The sequence below is a fragment of the Dufourea novaeangliae genome, unplaced genomic scaffold, assembly GCF_001272555.1.
Source record: "Dufourea novaeangliae isolate 0120121106 unplaced genomic scaffold, ASM127255v1 scaffold177, whole genome shotgun sequence".
Lineage (NCBI taxonomy): Eukaryota > Metazoa > Arthropoda > Insecta > Hymenoptera > Halictidae > Dufourea > Dufourea novaeangliae.
This window is the reverse complement of record NW_015374070.1, coordinates 3,109,926-3,122,817: the sequence shown is the minus strand read 5'-3', so window position 1 is coordinate 3,122,817 and position 12,892 is coordinate 3,109,926. Positions and strand designations below refer to the sequence as shown.

The window sequence follows — 12,892 nt, the reverse complement described above, 5'->3', positions numbered from 1 at the left end:
CATCTGGATCGAACGGATCGAGTTTCCTTAAACAGCGTTCCCCTAATGATCGCCGATCGACCGCGCTATCGCGGTGGAAAAGGGGTCTATCCGGCGTTATTGTGTACCCGGTGCGGACACTTTTTCCCCTTCTACATTAAACCCCCGCAAGAAAAAAAAAAAAAAAAGAAAACGAAAACAACAATACTACCACGCGTTAAATTGGTCTCGATTAAATGTAAACGGACTATTTTCTACATTATTTACAGATCTACACGACACACTGGCCTGGACGCTTTACGGCTGTTCGGTCGTCGACGTTGTTCCTTGGGACGTCGATTGTCTTTTCTCGGGCCAGGTCCCAGACAAGACCAACAGTTTGGGGTTGGTGATTACGGATTGACGTGCAAGGAGTAAAACGTCCAAAAACCAGAATAAATATCGAGCGTTACCAACGTAGAGTCGTTATCGTCGTGGGAACGATCGCTATCGCGGCACCATAAGTGAATATCGGCTGACCGATTGAATTCTTTCTACCCCACCTCCCTTGCTAGTTCTTCTATCCGTTGTTCACCACACATTTTTCGGGGACCACAATCTCTGTCTCTCCCTCCCTTTCTCTTTGTCTTTCTCCCTCCCTCCCTCTCTCTCTCTCTCTCTCTCTCTCTCTCTCTCTCTCTCTCGCTCGCTCGGACTCTTTCACTCGCGTGAAACACTCTTCGACGAACGACCCGACGAGAGCAAGATATTTACGATGAATGGATTCGCGCTACAGCATACTGACTAATTTACAGGAAATACGCTAAGAATATCGTGTATGCTTTGGACCGCCTTCTCGATTTCCGAGCTCGTTCCTGGATCGATCAGTGAAACGAGTCCAGCAGCGACGGCGGTGTTATCGGTGGTAAATGATCGCCGCATCTCGGGAAGTTCGGTGGCACCGGCGGCAGATCCGCGTGCGTTCCCACGTGAAGGATCAGATTCATGCCGATCAGTATGTGGAAGAGGAAATGACAGTGGAACAGCCAGTATCCTGAAAAGTGGAATATTGTTTTCAAAGACTCTGTGCACTCCGTTAGATTTTAATTTGGAACTTTGATATAGTAAGATCGGGCAAAAGTGAATACAGTAAATCATCTGTGAGTGTTTGAAGGCTCCTCGACACTGATAAGGAAAGGTCCTCAGGTGTAACGCTGACTTTTTAATGAGGTTTAGTAAAGTGATAGAGTCTGGAATCCTGAAACCATTGATGCATGATTCAGCCGCTTATCGCTTTTAGTTTAGAAAGTATGTAATGTTTAGTACCGAGTAGCATTCAAACACTCACTGATGATTTATTATACTTGTTAACCATTTAACGTCCAGTTTAAAAGTCGTATAAAAGTTATTTTAAAAGTCCGACAAATTCGGTCGTCGGTTAATATGTATCATTTACTAACGAGCATCCGTAGTTTCACTCCATGTCTTCAGTTGAGAAATTCAAGTACTCACCAAAAATAAACAAAAATAAATAAAAAAATAGGTCTGTTTGATATCGACATTTTTGATTTTCAAAATAACAACATATACAGGGTGAAATCAAAATAGGGTTCACAACTTCTGGGGTAGATAGTACTTGACAAATGATGAGAAAAAGTCTCAATATACAATGAGTCGAAAAATTAATATTTACAATGTTGTAAACAATTTTTTGTTTCGGTTAAAGTGACTGGTTTTCTTACTTTGGCAGCTACCTTACCGTAAGAAAACAATGGATTACCCTTTTTGTTTATTCATTTCCTGGTTTCCATTAGGTTTTTTACAATTTTTATTAGTTCCTTTAAAATTTTCTTCATTGTTTCCATACGATTCGATAGCTCCAGAAGCGATAAAGTTACTCGCTTCAACCGAAACAGATAATTGTGTATAACTTTGGAAATATCAATTGTTTGGCCTATATTTATTAGGAATTTTTTCATCATTTGGCGAATGCTGTTTATCCCAGAAGTTACGAAATTTTTTTCTGTTTCACGCTCTATCAGACTCATTATTTTGAAATAGCGAGTTAAGGTCTGGGCATTGAAGTGTTAAACCAAGAAAGTACGGTAGTCCCTGCTTCATTCACGCAAAATCAGGTCCACGGTGTCAGTGAAGTAGAGAGGAAAATTCTATTAGGTGTTTCACTATGTACAGCTCAGGTAATGTGGACGAAATTGAGGTAGTTTTAGGAATTGGTCGGCATAAGTCCATTTCAATTAAGTGAGGAAATGTGCGCTAATTAAGCGGGGACTTACATTGTGGAATGTTTTACACTTCTGAAAACGATCGTTTATAGTATTACTACTTTCTTAATTGCCTTATTCTATTTAGGGAAACTACTAATGATAACGATTCCTAAAATTCCTATTTACTTACCGGGGTTGTCCGCGCGGAATCGGAAAATTACGTAACCGTTGTTTGGAACGGCGATAGTGTCCTTGGCAGGTGGCAAATTGAACTGTCGATTGAGGAGACCTCGCTTGTCGAGATCTAACGCGTGCTTCAGATTAATCTTCTTCACGTTCCTGTCGGGCGAACGGCCCATACCGATCACGTTGAACGCGTACCCGTGCAAATGGAAGGGATGCGACAGATTCGGTTGTTGGACTGCGAAGAGTGATGGAGAATTATGAAACCTCTCAATAACTGGCCTTCAAATTAATTAAATAAATTTTGATATTAACTATCTCTGATTTTCATTGCTTTTCATGAAGCTTGAAACATATTACATCCTGTACCAAAAATATAATGTTATACAAGAAATGACACCTGTCGTCATAATAAAGAAGAAAATTCGTAAAAGAAAGGATTTCTACCCGAAAGAAGGTTCTACCTAACACAGAAACATGGGATCTTGCTTTCCAAGGCAAAGAAACCTTTCAGCTTAAAGCATTACTCTTCCTAAAGGTCATGCCTATGTGCATTCAAGAGGTAATCTCCGGACACCTGAAGGACAATCTTCCTTTTATCACAAAAGAAGAAGAACTCCTATTCTTCATACAACAATAAGCTTTCTACTAAACGAGAAATTTTTCGTTCATTCTTCAAAAAGGAATTCTATTTCCGTAAAGAAAAGTGTAGCTCTTTAAGGAAAAGATTATTTTCCCCTGTATCAAGTTTTTTGTTTCTACATGCATGGTTGAATGTTCCAAATAAAGAGTAGTCCTTTTCCGAATGGAAAAAAAGAGATAGTACAGTACAGTGGATGTGATACGCACCTTCGTCGACGAGGACCACCTCGACGACTGCGTTGTTCGGGATGTCGATCTTATGGGTGCACATGCAGTTCGCGCCGCAATCGGATGGCCTGTTGTCCCCGTTACAGAACTGTTCAGGCACGACGTCGTCGATTTGCGAAAGCGGAGGCGCCGGCGGAAACGTGAACGAGATTTCGTCGACGAGAGAAATTACGTGATCTCCGGTCGGCGCGACTGTAAAGCATTATAGACGCTGGATGACAAACGCTTTCATAGAAACGCGCCGCGACGAAATCGCCACGGCGGAATCCGATTTAACAGACTAAATGGTAATGAGCATCGGCGCGCTCTAACGCGGGTTGCGTCAGGCCAACGGGAGCAAAAAGAAGCCAATGCTTCGGATCCCAGCCCGTGAGTCGGTCGGTTTTCTAGCTTGGCGGAAAGCGAGCAGAGATATTTTGAAATCGCCGGTTCTTACCCAAGAATCGATTATACGTCTGCGGCTGAAAGACTTCTTCTGGCCTGTAGAAGAGGAAACGGAATGGCAAGAATATTTTCACATCTGGACGCTGCTGGAGAATTCCTTGGTCGATCTGGCGGGCATTCTTCAGCTGGTTCACACAGATCGCGTCCTCACGCGGACGACTGCATATGGCATCGAGAGGGTTCAGCACCTGAACGAAATTATTTATATTTAGAGATTTGTGAGTGATTATTATCTGGTTTTACTTCGATATTATTATTCGCTTCACTAATAGTTTATACCGGATTTTATAGAGTAGAAATAACATTGCAATTTCCTCAGTATTTACAGTGACTTACAGGTTTTGCCACGAAACGTTGTCACTTCTATTTTACCAAAGTATTTACCAAAATGCGAATTGTATTTCAAAATCACGAAAAATTGATTACAAAAGGATGCTCAAAGTTATGGTAAGGACCATATATAAATAAAAATGGCAGAAAAGTTTTGCCACGTACTTATTATTTAAGAAGTCTGTGAACGATTGAGTGAATCACTGTATGTATAAAGAGTACCATAAGTAGATACAGTCACTGATGACCAGACATCAAAATTAAAAGCAACCGTGGGGCGTGAGTTCTCGATAAATATTGAAAAATATATTTTCTCCAAAATTGAGGCCTAAGAAAAATATATTCAGTATGTTTTATTTAATGATGCTTCAAATAACCCCACCTTTTCTGTCGTACTACGAATTACATTTTATTCTCTATATTAACCCTTTGAATGCGGTAGATTCCAAAATAACCGCGATTCACTGTGTGAAACTTTTCACCAATGATAAAGATTACAAGAGAATTTCGTACAATGTAATTTTTTCTTCCGGGAAGGGGGGAGGGCAAAATCCAATTTTTTTCTTCTAGAGTAGTGAAAAAGCCAGTTTTTTCCGTCCAGGGGGAGCAACGCCCACCCCTGCCCCCTGGTTACACCAACGTTCGCCATACTCCAGAGCAAAAAAAGAAGACATGTAGAAATGGGTCCTATCGAAAAGTGGAACAACAATTATACTTACAACGCCCTGTGGAAGACCGAAATCGTAGGTCGGTGCCGTGGAGGTCGGCTGGTACGGTCCACGCGCGTAACGCAATATAGCGAGCTGTTGGGCCCGGGGAATACCGCACTCGCCGAGCGCGCGTACTTGAATCCAGTACGCGCCGACCGGCTGATCCGCATTTACAACGAAGTCGTATCGTTCACCTGTAAATCACCGAGGAGAAAGAGCGTTTCAATTTTTACGACGAGCAATTAAAAGCCACGTTTATATTTCGCGTTTTCCCTGCGCGTCGAACCGGTCGATAAAGGACGGGGTCGCCGGGGAACTAGAAAAACTCCGGTACTCACCGGAGAACGAGATGACGGTGTCCACGTTGACCGGTTGCACCGCCTCGCCGTCGGTCGCTACCACTGTGATGGAGTGACCTTCGATCGTGATCTGTGCCGGACAGACCGATCCGAAGGAATTGATCATTCGGAAACGATAACGACGACCTGGAGTTATGGTGAAGACCTCCAGCGGTGTGTTCGTCATGAAACCGGTGTTGGGATCCTACGGTATCGGAAACATGATCTTGAATCGTTTTATTGTTCATCGGTGGCGGCATCGTAGGGATTCAGAAGAAAGATTCTCGAGTGGAGAAATTGAAACTGGAGAGACGGGCGATAATTATTGTAACTCGAACCGCGATCACTGAGCTACGATTCTGAATAGACACAATGTGTATCGGAGGTGTAGAAAGCTAAGCCAGCAGTGAAGTAAGTAGAAATTGCTTGTACGGTTTGAATTACCATACCCTGAATTGTCCTTTTCCGTTGATCAAGACGCTTTCAGGTGCCTGACCGGTGTTAACAGCGAGACGACCAGGGAAACGTTCGGCCGCAGTCTCGTGGAACCAATCGCTGAGCAGAATAACGTGAGTAGTCAGATCGTAGTCGTACAGGTGACTGTTAGCGTCCTTGCTCGGTGGTTGACGTATAACGATGCTTCCATAAAGACCGTCTATTTTCTGCAAGCCAGTATGGGCGTGCCAGAAATGCGTACCCTCGTTGCCAGCCATCCATTGATACCTGTGAATGCGTGTACAATGAACAACAATGAACTGTAATCAGCTCGAAGGCATACATTTCCGTCTGATTGAGGAATATCGGATTTCGGAATTAATTTATTCTAACTGGGGAATATGTAAACACGGTAAAATACGGTTTAGGTGAAAATTTATTACCTAAACCACAGTTCGGCAGAATTTTCTTTGAATAATACGTAGTAAGAAACAGTAGTATCTAAGGGGGCCATTTTAATCTTTGAACAGTTAATGAGATTAAATAATTGTTTGGCAAGTGTCTACTCATTCCAGTAGAAGTATTATTTTATTTCTAATATTGGAATTTTCACTCTTAATTAATTAAAAATAATGAAATAACTGTTCTATCTTTTATTATCGTTACTCGAAACTTTTCGTTCGGATAATGAATTTACCCATCTCGTGATCCTAACAATGACATAAACTGAGAAAAATTGAAATAGAAGTAATTAGTTAAATTGGCAACTGCAGTGATAGAAATAATTACATGAAATAATTATCTAAGCTAAGATATTTGAGGGCAAGAATAATTACCTAAAGGTGTTACCCTCTTGAATGGGACATTGCGTCACAAATGGTACACCGTCGTAATATTGAGTTCCCCTCTGCCACACTCCGTGCCAGTGAATGGTAATTTCCATTCCTTCGATGTGATTCTCTACGTCGACCACGACCTTGTCGCCCTGGCAAACTTGGATGCTTGGACCAGGTACCATTCTGTTCGCCGACAGAATGCTTCTCTCGACACCGTCTGCCAGAACGCACTGACAATCGCTCCAGACTACATTGGTTGCATTGGGCGTGCAGGTCTGACACGCACTGTCGATCAAAGCAAGACATCAGTAAGAATTAGTGCAATTCAAGCCATCGGAGAACACAAAGCTTTCGGAATTTCGGAAAATTCTGTGAAAACTTTCAAGCTTATTCTGCTATGGTTTGTTAATGATTTCAAAAATATAAATTTAAGTTCTCGAAACAAAAATGTGCAACTTGAATATATGCTATCGGAGTGAATCATTTGTTTTCTATTTTAAATCATTCAATTTTACCAGCTTATTACTTATATCATATATGTACTTCTCAGTGAACAGCGTTTTCTACGCTTCATTGTTCACGACAATGATAGTTCCTAAGCAATACAATTCCAAGAATTTATACATATGTATTGTTACGACGCCTTGATAAGACTCCCTGTATTCCAGTGAAACGAACCTTATGATCCATCTATCTGAGGATGATTCAATAAAAAGGGTTGCCAAGAGGAATTTGTTTTAACAAATTGGTGAGAGAATCTCCGATCGATAATCTTGGAGAGCAGACATGTCGTTGTACAAAGTACTGTTAACGAATAGCTTGTGTGTTTAGTTACAATTCTGAATTAGTAAATAAAATGTCGTGTAGCGAGACACGTTGTCGTAACATAAGAACTAGTTTCTCACTCCAATGTTTCTATGAATTTATTGTTAACACATTGCTCATTGTATCACAAATACGTGGATAACATCAGCAATGCAATTACGATCCACAATATTATAAAAGAAGTTAACACCATGACAAGTCTAAGTAATTACATGCTCTGCTTCGTTAACAAAAACGGATTGCACAAACATCGGTGAAACAGTCACCGTGTCAAAAGTCACGATTTCAATTCTCGAGCGAAACTTACGAAAATCCCGTTCATATTTGAAGGGAAACTCAGAAATTCGTCGATCGATAAAGAAGAGGATGGTCGAAAGGTGAGCCCACCGTGTCAAACGGGGATTAGAAAGTGGAGGGTGACACTTACGCTCCCAGCACGGTATAATATTCGAGGGTGAAGTGGTAGTAGCATATCCTAGGTGGCTCATTTTCGCGGCATGCTCTGGCACATTCATCCGGCGAAGAAAGCGCGGGATTACGACGTAATTCAGCGGTGGCTCGTTCGCTGTAGTCGAGGGGTCTCGTTCGAGGCGGTCTGACAGTCACCCCTCGGCTGCCTAAGTTGTCAATCCCACCGAAACCGCTACGGAACACGCCGGCTGACGGATGTGTTTGCACAAGGCCGTGGCTGGACGGGAAGAAGTTCGAGGTGTCGTCCGTGAAGATGTTGCCTGTCTTGATGGTGGGCGTCCAGAAGGAAGAGGCTGGTGTCTGATCGATGGCTGCGTCTGTAACGAGAGGAATATGCTCGTTGATCGATTGTGGATATGTCTATGGTATCGTGATTGACCTCCAACTGGTGACGTCACTTTTGAAAAAGAATAAGTGCGCTTTTTTCGGAGAACTCGGTTGGGTACTCAATCTGTGCGTCGACTGCCACAGTGAAAAAGGCTGTACGTAGCCTGACACATTTTATTTCGTTTTTTAAGTCATAAATCGTCGAACTGAATTTAGTGAATAAAGGCTTATCGTCTTGTTTTAAATTATACTACAATATTAGTTTCATGCAAAAATTTTGTAACAGTATTTAAATAATCCAGCCTCTTTTCAATGTTTGAACTACGAGTTATCAGTTACAGTCAACGTGTTAATATTGGTTCAACTAGAGGTAACAGACTATACGTACAAATTATCGTAAAAAACACCAGGACGCTCACAATTCGATTGGTTATAATAAACCACAGATTTCACATTTATTCCATCAATTTAACAAGTTTGTTTTCACAGAAAATTGTCGAATCAAGAACTGAACGAAATAGGAACCCCAGTACTTTGCGAAAAACCGATTGTACTAAATCAACACGTTCCACGGCTCGCAACGCGTCGTTTGAGCCATGAATAAGAAAGATGTTTATATTTCTTCCTCACGGTTACAATACGGCGAGCGCAAGAAACACTACTTGTGTAGAAATTACTAGAAAATATACTGTGGCCAATTCAGATAATTAAATATACACGGAAGATATACTGCGCTATTTATCGATAGGTAAATGCACATGGTATTGGCTTCACGGGCAGAACCAGATCGAACCATTACGCTCTGTCACACAGAGACCGCAAGATTGATCGTCTTGACACTAACATAACGATGTGTTGAAAGTGATTATTCGAAGAAAGTAGCCACGCGCAGAAACCGCGCCTGTGGAAGTTTTTCGCCAGTTTCTCATGCCACCTAATTCGTATTTACTTCTCGATTTATAAGGAAAAATGGCCGTCTATTAAAAGCCGAGAGACCGAGCGGCGCGGAAAGCGCATTCATGGAACCTAAAAAACGTTCACTCGGACTTCGTGTATCTACGCTGTGCTCGTTTGTGCCACGAAAGTATGCGAAAGAATGTAATTCGACTGGCGGCGGAGAAATTGTATCTAAAGACGTATCCATGGATCAAGGTGGAATGATATCCTAGAAAAATACTATATGCGTGTCAGAAGACAAGGAACACTATTGTGTAACAATCGGACGCAAAGGCTGGTCGCGAAACAACGAATGAAAGGAGTTGTCGTGTTCGAAATTGAGCATCCACACTCTGTGATTATCTTGTGGGATAATTATTGCTGCCGTAACAGTGACGATTAACTCGTTAACTATCACGGCACCCGAAGTAGCGACCATAAACGGGCATGGTAATGGAATTAACGCGCGAACAACGTGATTTGATGGTCACACCGGCCACACGGTGTGTATTTCCTCGTACAGTATTTTCCCCTTAATTATCGGGACGCTCGAGTGACTTCGACCAGCGATTATCAACTACGCATCGATGCTTCGAACAACGCGCGTTCCCTGCTAGTAAAGCCAATTACGGAACGCCGATGTATCGCAATATATACTTTATTCCATTGTTACTCCGTTTCAATTTCGATCCAATGACATACAGGGTGTCTAATCAAAAGGGTCTAAGATTTTAGGTGCTTATATTATTCGCAAAGTGGAGTAACAAATGTCTAATCAGCATAGTCCCTAACATCAATATTTTTGATGAAAAATACAGAAGTTAATTTTCATATTTTTCCCGTATTCTCCCGCTCATAATTATTGGGAAAATTGTGTGGTATGCGATAAATCTAACATGACAGTACAAAATATTGTTGGGTGAATATTAAAGCTCGATGAACAGAGCATAGCTACTATAAAACAATAAAAGCGGTCTAAAATATATAATTTATACGAAACATTATAATTTATTGATACAGATCACGTGTCTAAATGATTTACTGTATTCCTTTCGTGTCTCTTGTTATACGACATGCATTCCAAGACCACCACATTATTTATCGGTGATGATTCGACCAAAGTCTTTGTTGATTTCAATAACGCTAAAAATATTGCCACTGATAATACTCTGGTGTTGTCATAAAACCCTGAACTAATGTACTTTTAAGTAAATTCCTCTGTTTACATTCAATATGTTGCGAAGTGACTCACGTACGACACCGAACGCTCCTAAATATAAAAGTTGATTTTCCATCGAAAGGATTTCTTCAGGACCAATATTGCTTAAGTATTTTTTACTCCACTCAGTGAGTATTATAAGTCCTTAAAGTCACAGACCCTTTTTCTCTAAACACTCTGTAAATTTCCATGTTTATAGGCTTGTATAATGACTTTGTGACCTGCTCGTGGCGGTGAAATTTTGTAGAATATTCATCGTGACCGATGGTTTTCGTTCGACGGAGAAGGAATTTACGTTTTAGTTCGACGGTGTTTTCGGTGTCCTTTTACGGGTCACAGGAATTAGAAGGGGACCTGGACGCAACGTGGCAGGACGTGAAACTTCCACGAACACGGACGGTGACATCGTAAATCGTATTCCGTTAGTTGAAACCCTTGCGAAAGCCAGGTCACTGCTCTGTCTGGCATAGAAATTATTTCCCTTCCTCGCCCGTGTAAATAAATCGGGCAACGAGTGGCGATCGATTTTCTACGCGTGAATTGCCTGCGCGAATTCGCGCGCGACGCTTTGCCAAACAGTTTTTGTCAATGCGAAAAAAATCGTCCGTCGGGGTCAGGGAAAAAAAATCAGCCGCGTTGGTATTTCGGATTGCGTAGCAGTTCTGGATCAGAAACACGCGGCCTGCAACTTCTGAGGCGAGCACTAAACGAGCATGTTGATCTATGGGCAACGTTCCCTCGATGAAAATCAGAACCTTCGCGCGCGCCTGTCTCGCCATATTCGTCGACCGTGACGACTGCTTTTCAATATCAACGCTGGAAACTAGTAAATCCTTCACAGTTGATGTTAGAATCGAGACATTCGATGCATATTATTTGTTTAACTCTTTCGTGCTCACTGTTGCCATATGGATACGTATTCTAAATTTTGATATAATATATTGGTGTCATGAATTTTTTCATAACTATGAGTATATTAGATTCTTCTAGTCTTGTATAAATGATATTTGCACATATTTGAATGTGCATTTAAAAGTTTATCGGTCAAATAAAACATTATTGGTATTTTGTCTCATCATGAAATTCAAGTGTTGAGCATTACAAACAAATTTTATTTTACGCTTTTAATTTATTTTGGCATAAAGCATAGGGTATCACCTCCTGCTTGCTTGTAACAACCTCCCGGCTGTACCCTGTACATTTATTAGTAAACTCTCTATAGATTAATTAATTGATCTAAAATTCTACCTAAGATTTGTTTCCTGTACTAAAAGTTACGTTGGGTCCAACGTAAAGTAAAACTGTATTAATCTTTACGAAATTTTGTACTGCATTATGCTTAGCACATTCACATTTGCAATAAACATATTATATCGGACATATACATATTAACTGGCTGCTGATGTTTATGTATTTATAGCATTCCTTAACTTTTATTCCTTAAATACAATAAACGAATTTTTTATTAAAGTTCTATACTATTTACGTGTTATTGTGAATGTAGTGAAGCCTCTAGTACAGAATTCAAGATTCTGTACAATTTTAATTATTAAATATTCGTATCTAAAATTGTGAATTTACATTAACTTCCACACTCTACTTGTTAATATTATAAAGTAGAAATTTTTAGAATAGTCTGCATGATAATTAGATTATACGTAGAAATTGGTAGTCGTGTCAGATATGCATCAACAAGAATGATTCATTTCTCACGGATCACTCGGTATATTCTGTACCAGTTTCATTACATTTTCAATTGTACTGATTTTTCTCTTTCATCTCGATATATGAGTCCGACGCGATGAAGGAACGAGCCGACGCGACGCAGGGATTGCTTTTCAATATATAACTAACCTGTACAACTATGGACACTACATGTAAAGGGTTATAGTATTGTAATTCACCATTCTATCCGATCGCACGCCAGGCGGTCGGCCTCGTCTGCGACTGGCATAGGCGTGCATTATTTACGACCCTGCACCGAACGTACATCGCCCTGGAAAAATTCTTCTCGGATGAATTATGCCGCTCGCTTGGTATGCGACTTTTTTTTGCCAGACAGCCGTACTTAGAGAGCTTTCGAAACACAAACACGACTGAAGAGCTTTCGTACATTCGTAGCTTACACAGCGCCCTTGTAAATGTGTAATAGATGCTTCAGAACTATTCAATTGGAAATTTCATAGGCCTATTAATGTTTAAAATACTACATGTTGAATAAAAAATTATGATTCAATTTGAATTATTCAAAAGCTACACTTGTAAATTTTTTAATGCAACAAAACATTCACTCATTCCAGAGATGTGTTATTGTTATTGTAAACGATTTGTGGGAAGGTATTTCACATTAACTTGATTTATAATTTCACAATATTAATGATTTAACACGATTATATTTAGGGTGTCTCGGGTCAGATATCACAACTGGGCAGGAAGTGATTCTCTAGGAACAAGTGAGCGGCAAAAAGAATAAATTTTGTTCGGGTAATGGTTCGTTTTCGAGATAATCGAATTTGAAGTTGGATAGACGGGCAGTAGAATAGAACTTGGATAACGCGTCTGTTGATTGCAGGACGTTTCTACTTATTGCCGGCACGATACACGCGTTTCAGATGTATGTTCAAATCAAATTTTCTCGTAAACAAAATCTCAAACAGAAAGAATTTATTCTTCCTTTCGAAACTTATTTTTTCTTATTGTGTATGTAAAACTCCCGTATATATAAAAAATTATATTTTCAATATCTCTACTGGAAATACAATGAAATTCATAAGAAACTCTAACA

General features: G+C 40.4%; 1 protein-coding gene across 1 annotated transcript in view; it reads right to left on the bottom strand.

Moving 5' to 3' along the window:
* Positions 1 to 842: 842 nt before the first annotated feature.
* The window catches only part of LOC107190335 (laccase-5-like), a 50,324-nt gene continuing 38,274 nt past the window's right edge, over positions 843 to 12,892 (bottom strand). Inside the window, exons 2-10 of the mRNA XM_015579127.1 lie at positions 7,582 to 7,942; positions 6,330 to 6,614; positions 5,508 to 5,781; positions 5,059 to 5,263; positions 4,730 to 4,914; positions 3,673 to 3,868; positions 3,216 to 3,428; positions 2,374 to 2,604; positions 843 to 1,012 (exon numbers count right to left, since the gene is read on the bottom strand). Coding sequence (XP_015434613.1) covers positions 843 to 1,012; positions 2,374 to 2,604; positions 3,216 to 3,428; positions 3,673 to 3,868; positions 4,730 to 4,914; positions 5,059 to 5,263; positions 5,508 to 5,781; positions 6,330 to 6,614; positions 7,582 to 7,942 — 2,120 coding nt within the window. The remainder of the gene's footprint in view (positions 1,013 to 2,373; positions 2,605 to 3,215; positions 3,429 to 3,672; positions 3,869 to 4,729; positions 4,915 to 5,058; positions 5,264 to 5,507; positions 5,782 to 6,329; positions 6,615 to 7,581; positions 7,943 to 12,892) is intronic.